General features: G+C 41.1%; 1 protein-coding gene across 1 annotated transcript; it reads left to right on the top strand.

Moving 5' to 3' along the window:
• The first annotated feature begins 6,935 nt into the window (after positions 1 to 6,935).
• LOC121453580 (60S ribosomal protein L37a-like) lies at positions 6,936 to 7,961 on the top strand. Its single transcript, XM_041660447.1, has 2 exons — positions 6,936 to 6,941; positions 7,671 to 7,961. The coding sequence occupies exons 1-2, from the start codon at positions 6,936 to 6,938 to the stop codon at positions 7,959 to 7,961; spliced, it is 297 nt and encodes a 98-aa protein (XP_041516381.1).
• The last annotated feature ends 2,850 nt before the right edge of the window (positions 7,962 to 10,811 follow it).

Below are 10,811 nucleotides of genomic sequence, written 5' to 3'. Positions count from 1 at the left end.
ATAGACAGTCTCATAAATTACCAACAATCATACCAGAGATAGATAGTCTCTTAAGTTACCAACAGTCGTGCCACAGATAGATAGTCTCCTAAGTTACCAATAGTAATAACACTAGAGAAATAATAAACTTGAAACTGGTTAAGTGGCATTGTTCCTGCTTGTTTATCCCAAGCCCACACTCCTCCTTGGGAATAGACCTATAAGCACACAGCCCCAATGGCTATGTGATTATTGATATTGGTGTATCTTGAAATCAAACTCAAGAACATCAGGGCTTTGGAAATAGCAAAATCAGGAAAGTGTTTGCCAGTCAAGCATAAGGACCCAGGTTCAATCTCTAATATCCATGTAAACGATCAGGCATGGTGGCATCACTTGGAATGCTGAGGTAGGTGGATCCCTAGGGCTCACTTGGCTGGCCAATAGGCCAAGCTAGCCTATGTGACAAACCTCAAGTCACTAAGAGACCCTGTCTCAAGGGACAAGGTGGATAGATGATAACTGAGATTGATCTCTGGCTTCTGCATAGAGTCATCCATCCCCTACACATGTGTGTGTGTGCGTGCACACACACACACACACACACACACACACACATTCATACATACAAGAATGTCTCACCTGATGGTGCTCTATACTCAACAAACTAATTACTTATCTACTTAATTTTTCTAAGGTGGCATTGAATTAACTAAAGAGTTAATGCAAATCTATATAAACCATTCTACTTCTTGAAATTTTTCTCATCTTCATCTTCACTATAATGTAATTGCTTCTAAAACTCTGGAACTTCTTGTACTTTGTGCATAATCACGTTTTTTTTTTCTTTCACTTCACCTAAATGTGCAGCTATATGGAATGACCTCTGCTATGAGTCTTCTGCATTGATCGGTTGAGATCAATCAAGAAGTCAGCTGGAGTCAGATGGTCAGTATTGCGTCCAGAGTGCCTGCTGGGAAAAACTGCTTAAAGAGCTAGCAGAGGATTTGAAGAAAGGAATTTCAACACTGAAGACTCCCAGCTCTTCTCCATGGTTCATAGAGATACCTCCCCATTCAGACCTTAAATATACCTATAGCACAAGACATTGCTCCACAAAAAGGGGTGATCAATATGGCCTCGAAGTAAAACTCTCATTTCTGCCATCTACCTTGCATCCAGTCTAGTCAAAGCAGCAAACCATGTACAATTGATTTTGAAAAAGATGGTCATTAATGGGCAGCAAGTAAGTGACCCACTCACAAAGCCTGCTACTGATTCTCAGATGGCTTGTCACCTTCCCAGAGTTCAGAACTCACAGGAGACCCATTCTATGTAGATACGCTCTTCTGCCTCGAGGTTTTGAACAGTATAACTTAGGAAGGTGGTGTATGCTGAAAAGGAGCCACGTGTCGGTGCAAACCTACAATTTCAGTACTCAAAGACTGAGTGAGAAGAATTGCCATGAGTTAAATGCCACCCTGAGGTACACAGCAAGTACCAGGCCAGGGTTACATAAGAAGTTCCTGTCTCATAAACTCCAGAGAGATAAAGAAAGTCGGGAGGAGGAGCAAGGAAAGGAAATAGGCCATAAAAACTTTAAAAAAAATAGAAAGGAAGCTAACTTTGAAAAGAGTTAGATCTCTGCCTTGATAATCATCCAAAAGTAGATCAGTCTCTTCGAGCGCTGGGTTCTAAATCCTCCCTGCAGGATTGGCTGAGCAAGCCTGGACAGCAGGTAGCACTAATCTGCGCAGTATGGAATAGCAACAGCAACAAACAAACAAACGAAGATGAGAGCATCACCTGCTAGGAGGGACTATGAGGGAGCCGAGAGCGGATGTGATCAAAGATACATTGTATGCTTGCATGAAATTGCCAAATACAAGATGAAATTGTTTTTTGTAAAGGAAGTTGCCATGTCCTCTGTATCAAGGAGGATGCAAAGAGAAGTACCAAATGCAAGCCCCCTCCAAGCCCTTACGAATCCACCCACTCTTGTCTAGAACTGACGAATGCCCTCCATGGCCTGCTGTTCCCAAGGATTAGGTAGCTAGCGACTGTAGACGGGCTCATATACCTACTTGTATTCAAAGTCTCCAGCACAGTTATGTGAACTATCTTCTACCAAATTTTATCCCTATTAATCTTACCCCATGTTTGACTATCATAAGAGGAGATGTGGAGTTTTACCCTCTGTAGACTGAAGGAAAGAATCTATGACTTTCCTCCTAAGGTAGGGTCTAACTAGTCTGAGCTTTGGAAAACTAAACTCATTGTACCGAGGTGGAGGGTTTAGACAACAGACAAGAGAGGAAAGAGAGGACTCAGAGTCAGTCAGCAGATGAGGACGCATAACTGGAAACAGCGGTTGCAGAATGAAAAGTCCTCTGTGGGTGTGGCGGTGTGATCATCTTTCATTTTAATTTGGTAAGGATGGAGTTGCTGGTCTCTAAGAAGGCCACGGTGGCCTCCAGAAACAAACTTGAGACCCATCCTGCACAGCCACTCTGAAATGCCATGACCATTTCTCACAAAGGAAGCCAGACAATCAGGGAGGCGAGCAGGAAGCAGCTGGAGGAGCGAGATTAATGAGGAAGCACAAAATGAGAAAGAGCAACAACTGGAAACCCTTGTGGTGACATCAGGAACGCAGCCAGAGAAGACAACCTTGTTATCACATCTGTTCTGTCATTATAATTAAACGGTAATGCGCTTCTCTTGTTGGGTTACCAGGGTAGAATTCCAAGTGGGGGAGCCCCTCACTGCTTAGCTGGCCCCCAGCCACTGCCCTTCTCCAGGAAGCTGAAAAATCATTGTGCTAATAGGCTGGGTGTCTGGACCAAGTGTTAATTTTGGATTACATCTGAGTGGAAATAAGATGAAGGTCTGGGGAACGCTTTGCTTTCACTCAGATGTTTCATTTCCATTTACCAGGACTGCAGAATACCCGGGGAGATGTTCTCACTCCAATTTGGAAGATTTCATAAGCCTCCAAACTTTTAGCTATTGATCCAAGCTCTTGAGCTTTGGAAGCTGCACACATACTCCGCAGATGAACAGGAAGGCTATGTGAGCCCCCCTGAGGACAGCCGCTGCTCTCATGTGGACACCCCTCTGCTCTTGCCACAATCTGCCCTGCCTGACCCCAAGGCCTATTAGAGGCACTCAGAGCCATTAGCTTCAGACTGGCTCTGGGCTCAGTAAATACTCTCGTGTCCTGATAGAAACTAGGGCAGCTGCCTGAGTTTTTTTTTTCTTTCCTTTTCTTTCTTTCAAAATCAGCAAACCAAAGTTCTCAACCCCAAATGGCTCAAATCTGCCTCTTAATAAGCATGCTGTTTTATGTATTCAGCAAGTGGAGATCAGCATGAACTCGAGTTTGCTGGACTCGCAGGCCTTTTTCATTAGGTTTTAAATAGCTCAGATGGTGTTTGATTTTTGACAGGGCCATTTGCTCGAAGGATGCCAATAATCAGATTTCCTCCATCAGAAGATTAGTGTCCATACATGCAGGAGAAGGCACTTACTATCATCTTTGGAATCTGTGAACTAAATACTGGTTGTTTGTGAGGCTTCCCAGAGGCTTTGAAAAACAAAGTCCTTGACTCTGCAGGAGCAGGAAGGCAAGGGATGGTGGGGAATACCAGGATGCTGTGCTAAGGCATTGTGCAGCTCAGCTTCCACCAGAAATGTTTGGTTGCAGCAATGCCCTAGGACCTGGGCGCTACATGGTTGTATCTTCCTCAGGACAACAGAGAGAGAGAGAGAGAGAGAAAGAGAGAGAGAGAGAGAGAGAGAGAGAGCTGAGCCTTAACGAGATTTAACTACATGATGTTTCCCTTTTTTCTAACAGTAAACTGGAGGATAGCATAGATCATCTAGTATAGAAGTTTCCATAACCTTAAAACTATCTTAGAACAAAAACCAGAATCTTGAGTAATGGTCATGAAACAGCATCCAGCTTTATTCTCTATTAACTGCACTGGCAGGCCTCTGAGACCATCTACACAGAGTTAAGGAGGTAGCAGGTGTTGAGTAAATGCTGATTAGATTGAATCATGAGTGGCTTGCTCATGCTCTCTTTACCCCCACTACATGGCTCACTTAGTTTTTAGTCTTCAAAATTACACAGTAAAAAAAAAAATGCTTTCATAATAAATGAAACAAATGGCAAGATTGCTGAATGCATTCTGGCTGCTCAGCAAATGTATTTCCTCTTTCCGAACTCACTGATAAACTGTGTCTCCCCTACCCCACATGTGGGGAAGCCATATAAACATTAGAAGACTGAGTGGCATACAGATCCCAACCTGTAGAAGACAGTGAAAGAAGATTGCAGATTCTAACTTTGTGACTGACCACCTAGAGCAGAGTCCTGTACTTCTCTTTATGAGTCACTAGTAAAGAGTAAGCTGAGTGTGGATGGAGGGCAGTAGGAATAGGGAGGTTGGCTTCCTGTGGTCAGTTTTCCTTACTCTAGCCTGGTAGCTGGTATTTTGAACTGTAGCTTGACTGTATCAAAACTCAGATTCATGAGGCCTCGACTTGGCAGTTAGGACAGTGAGTCTGATACCTGAGCATGGAGCCTGTACCATCGTCGTTGTTAGAGGGAACCCTATAGCCAACTGGGCTTATTGCAAGAGAGGAAGTAATTAGATGGACCGACCGTATTTATAGTTATTGCTAAATGTGTTCATTTTTTTTAATTCACAAACTGGTTAAAGTGAAGAAAATAAGAGTCAGAGGAACCATCAGCCACAAGTGGGGACACACACACACTCTTGTCTATGACTCCACAGCTATAAATACATGGGCAGCAGAAGTTGGATTCAGGGAGTGATTAACAATAGAAAATATGGGCAGGTGGAAAATGGGGTGGATCTTGGAGGAGTTAAGAGGAGAGGTAGTGGTGAACATGACCAAAATACATTGTAGGACATTCTCAAAGACTTCATAAAATGTATTTTAAACATTGGCCACCTATTATGATAGAGTGATAAGTTCAAGAGAATATTTATCATTATATAGAAAGAAACAAATGGTCATAGGAAGAATCCAATGATTGGGGCCTTAAGTCATCACACAAAGGAAGAACTGCATGAGGAAGCAGTGTCAGAAGCCACGATGAAAAGTAGGTAACGGAAAAGTCTCAATAAAAGCAAACCCATGAGAACCTGCCCACTGCCAGTAAAGAAGGGCATGCCATCACCCTCGGAGAATGGCAGACAGCTGCCTACCAGTAACACCTGTCTTCTATATGTCTTCCCTATTTTATAAATGTGTGTTTTAATTAACACAAATGTATTCTTTTCCCATAATTGTACATTGATGCATGAGAGGTAAGTCTGGACACACATACAGATGTAGAGAGAAAGAAGCCATGCATAGGAAGGCCTAGGTACTAAAATCGCATATCTGTGAGCTCCCTCAGAAGCTAAAAGCAATAAGCAAGCTTCCATTCTAGATTTCAGAGCAAATGTATTCCTGCTAACACCCTGACTTCAGATTTCTCGTCCCCCACACTGAAAGAGGATGTATTTCTGCTGTTTTTAAATGCCCAGTTTGTGGTACTTTCTTACGGCTGACCTAGAAAACAAAAATAGTCAACCAGGGGGCGTTTGCCTTAGACTATCCAAACCCTTTAAAGAAGTGTGATATAGGGTAGAAATAATGAGATGGGTAGGAAGGCTGCTTACCAGAGGTTAGTCTCAGCTAAGACAATGCTGTGCTCCTCTGAACAATTGAGCACAAACCTAGACTGTGTCTCTCGGTCCCCCCTGCTGTTTTGTGAGTATTAGCCAAGGAAAATGGGAAGAAGCATTGATAGGCATAGATCTTCTGCTCACCCTTTCAGTAGGTGTCAGTGCTGTACATGATGTGGGCAGGAGCAGACTTACAATGGGAGATCCTTTCAGTCCATATCCTGGAACAATTGTGAGTGACAGGGTCTGGCTTTGTCCTTCTGATCATGCTGACCTGAGACAACAGCAGGGGAAAGTTTGACTTATTTTATCCAGAGGGAAACAGCTTATCTTGGCTCGGAGGATCCAGGTCTTCCTTTCATCCTCAGCTCGACATTCAATGGCATAGTATTGTTAATGCAATCATAAACTCAACCACAGAAGAAATGTTTGCACTTCAAAAATAAGCATATGCTACAAACCAAGTGTTTCTCTTTTTTCTAAAGGTGGTTGTTAAATACCAATCACGATACAGCTGGTCAACCCTGGAATAATAAGGCTGTTTGTTGCTCTAGCAGATATAGCAACAACTTAGTAAGCTAGTATTAAGCTCAATAAATACTGATTTTAGGATTCATAGGATTTTATATTAATGAACTTTCTCATACCGGTAATGTTATACCTGACATAAACAACTTAAAAGGACAAATTATTTTTAAGCTCATTGCTTGTTTGACTCCATAGCTTGGTTAGTATCATAGTGGTGGAAGTATGTTGTATAAAAGGTTCCTTAACTCAATGCTAATGACCAAACATTCAACAAAAGAGCCTATGAGAGACAGGTTGTGTTCAAATGAATACAAATGGAAAGAATATATCCCTGCAATTCTGCTTGTTGAAGTCTTAATCCCTTGTGTAATGGTAATGGTATAAGTAAACTTCGGGAAACCACTGGGGTCAGAAAGGTTTATTGATCACACATACTTTCACCCACCTGGACATCCTGCATCTCAACAGTGAGTCATCCCATGGATTAATTTATGGTCAGATTTGTATCCTCAAACTTTTTATCCTTTTTTTCATTTACAAGTTATATAACTGAGTCACCAGGCATATTACTCACATCTTGCTCTCACACTCTAACCCTTCTCAATAAAAATACTGCTTGCAGTTTTTAAAAATAACAGGGAAAGGGCTGCTTCCCATCTGCAAATGATAGATTGGTCAAAGAAAACAGGAAATAAACAATGAGACACCTATTAAGCCGTGATCATGAAAGTAAGTTAGAATGCTTTAAAAATATCATGGGACTCAAGTTAAAGATCAACCTTTCTTGATGACATCACAGCCCTTCATGAAAAGCATGAGGAGATTCACTTCATCTGTTTTGTTGTTGTTGCTTTTGGTTTTATTTTTATTTGTTCTTCTTTCACAAATTACCTCCTGACTGCAGTTTCCTTCCCTCTGCTCCTCTCAGTGCCTCCCGCCTCCCCTCTCCCCAGATCCACTGAACTCTGTTTCCCTTTGGAAAATCCCAGGGCTATCAACCAAACATGGCATAGCAAGTTACAACAAAACTACGCACAAACCTTTACATAAAGGCTGAATGAGGCAACCCAGTAGGAGGAAAGGGGTCCCAAGAGGAGGGAAAATAGTCAGAGACAGCCCCCACTCCCACTATTAGGATTCCCACAAACCCAGCAAACTACACAACAATAACATATATGCAAAGGATCTAATACAATATCATGTAGGTTCTGTGATTGTTGCCAGTTCTATGAGCCCCTATGACCCTGTTTAGTTGATTCTGAGGACCATGTTCTCAAGGTATCCTCAGTCCCTCTGGCTCCTCCAATCCATCTTCCCCACCTTCTGCAGGGTCCCTTGAGCTCCACTTAATACTTGAATGTTTAATCATGTAAAATATATGGAAAGCATGCTATTTTTAATTTGAATGCATTGTAATCATTCACTTAAGAATAGAATGAATGTATCGGCTTGGGTTAGGTTCCAGCAACATGGCAAAAATGCACTAAGAAGGTCAGGATCGTCGGGAAATATGGGACCCGCTATGGTGCCTCCCTCTGGAAAATGGTGAAGAAAACTGAAATCAGCCAGCACGCCAAGTACACGTGCTCCTTCTGTGGCAAGACCAAGATGAAGAGACGAGATGTCGGCATCTGGCACTGTGGTTCCTGCATGAAAACAGTGGCTGGCAGGGCCTGGACCTACAACACGACTTCTGCAGTCACAGTGAAGTCTGCCATCAGAAGACTGAAGGAACTAAAAGACCAATAGAAGTGCTACCATTTGATACCCAAGCCTTCTCAATAGTGCACAGCCAACTAAATAAATGGGTTAATTTACGTAACAAAAAAAAGAGAATAGAATGTATCCACATTGCAATTGTTTACACTGCTTGGAAAATGTTGCTGGGATATATATGTTATAACAGAAAAAACAAAGACACAAGAGAAGGAAAATACCAGAAAAGATGTAGAAGGAAAGATGTAAAAGGCAGACATCAGGAAGTAATGTAGAAGGAAGTCACCAGGAAAGCAGAGAAAGAGAAATGTCTGAGTAGAAGAACAGAACAAACAAGAATAGAGTATAACAGCAACAGAAAAAAATAATAAAATGAATAACAAAGCTTTGGCCCTCAGAGAAGTAAAACTGAGTGATTAGCTCACCAACTCCATGGATCCCCTCAATCCCTAAGCTGCTGAAGGCTGATCCTCATGGCAGCAATAGGTCTCCACATTGCTTCCCAAGTGCTCCTCTAATTCCAGACATTTCTCCCTATACTCTCTACTTCCATCTTTCCCTTGATCCTTCTTGTTCCCATCTGTATGTGCCCATAGCCCACCTGCAAAATCTATTTTATTTCCCCTTCACAGAGAGATGCACACACCCACCAACTGAGCCCTCCTGGTTACTTAGCCTCTTACTTATGTATTGGTAGGATTAACATAGTAAGAATAGCCATTTTATCAAAAGCAATCTACAAATTTAAATACAATCCCTGCCAAAATTCCAACACAATTCTTTACAGACCTTGAAACGACAATACTCAACTTTGTGTGGAAAAACAACAAACCCAGGATAGCTAAAATAATTCTGTACAATAAAAGAACTTCCAGAGGTATCACCACCCCTGACTTCATACTATAGTACAGAGCTTTAGTAATAATAATTTTAAAAACACATGGTTTTGGCATAGAAACAGACATTGAATTGAAGCAAACTCCCAGACATGAATACACAAAATGATAGACATCTGATTTTTGATCAAAAAGCCATAAATAAGCAATGGAACATCTTCAACAAATGGTACTGGTCTAACTAGATGTCTACATGTTGAAGAATGCAAATAGATGCATACCTACCACCCTGGACAATATTCAAGTCCAAGTGGATCAAGGACTTCAACATAAAACCAGATACACTGAATTTGATCGAAGAAAAAGTGGAGAAAAGTCTTGAATGCATTGACATAGGAGACAACTTCCTGAACAGAACACCAATTGAGCAAACACTAAGCCTGACACTTAACAAATGGGACCTCTTGAAACTAACTGTCTTCTGTAAGGCAAAGGATACTATTAAAGGACAAAATGACAGGTCACAGAATGAGAAAAGAGCTTTACAAAATTCTTATATAACAAAAGACCAATATTCAAAATATATAAAGTACTCAAGAAAGTAATCATCGAAAACCCAGCTTATCCAATTAAAAATGGGGTACAGATTTAAGCACAGAATTCTCAACAGAAGAATCTGAAATGGCTGAGAATCTCTTAAGAAATGTTCAACATCCTTAGCTATTAAGGAAATGAAAATTAAAACAACACTGAGATTCCATTATGCCTGTCAGGATGGCTAAGATTAAAAACACAGGTGACAGTTTATGCTGGAGAGGATGTGGAGCAAGGAGAGCACTCCTCCATTGTTTGTGCGAGTACAAACTTGCACAGCCATTTTGGAAATCAATATCATGGTTTCTCAGAAACTTGGGATTCTATCTACCTCAATATCCAGCAATACCACTCTTGGGCATATACCCAAAGGAAAATCAGTCTTACCACAAGGATACTTGCTCAACCGTGTTTATTGCAGCTTCATTCATAATAGGCAGAAACTATAAGCAATCTAGTCTCTCAACTGAAGAATAGACAAAAAATGTGGTATTTTTTACACAATAAAGCATTACTCCGTTGTTTAAAAAATCACACCATGAATTCTGAAAGTAAAGAGACAGATCTAGAAAAAATCATCCTGAGTGAGGTAACCCAGACACTGAAAGACAGACATCATATGTACTCACTTGGAAGTAGAATAAAAACTTTGTTTTTAATAGTGAAAGAAATTGGACATTTGACCTGAGTGGTCACCAGGGGTTAATTTGTAATATTCTCACTTTTAATGACATATTTCATTTATTAAGTTATTACTGTGTTCCCACACTGATATTGAACAGTTGTGATTTCAGGGACACAAGAACTTTGCTCCCATGACTATTAAGCAGTAGTTCTCAACTTTCCTAATGCTGTGACCCTGTAATAGAGTTCTTCATGTTGTGGTAATCACAACTATAAATTATTTTAGTTACTACTTCATAACTGCAATGTTGCTACTGTTATGAATTGTAATGTAAATATCTATGCTTTCCAATGGTCTTTGGTGACCCCTAATGGCATTGTGACCCATATATTGAGAACCACTGCTCTAAAGTCTGTGGAAGGAAGGAAAGAGGGGCATTCTGATAAATAAACATAGGTGTGGTTAGTGACCAATTTCATGAAGAATAAGAACAGTGTGGGCTGACCCGAAAAAGATTAGGGGTAGGCATGTGCTCAGATTGCGATTTGCTTGGTCAGCGAACTAGAGAGTAGGAAAAATGATAGCTGAGATACACATGGGTCTAGGTCACCCAGAGATGTGATCTTGTCAGTATTTTGTGTAACAGGGAGTTCCAGACAGCTTCAGCATGGTCATGGAATATTTACATTTAAATGTGAAAAGATTCTAATGCTGGCAGGGAATATGATGGGGAGAATATGGGGATCAGAACCTGGCTAGTAGGGTATGGTAGATGCTGAGATGAAGCATCGTGGGGACCTCATTTGGGTGACACACGGGAGAAGGGAG

The sequence above is a fragment of the Microtus oregoni genome, unplaced genomic scaffold (genome assembly GCF_018167655.1).
Source record: "Microtus oregoni isolate MIOR12 unplaced genomic scaffold, Mior012 000011F_ref0000422, whole genome shotgun sequence".
NCBI lineage: Eukaryota > Metazoa > Chordata > Mammalia > Rodentia > Cricetidae > Microtus > Microtus oregoni.
The sequence above is the reverse complement of the archived record's forward strand: the minus strand, read 5'-3'. Positions and strand labels throughout refer to the sequence as shown.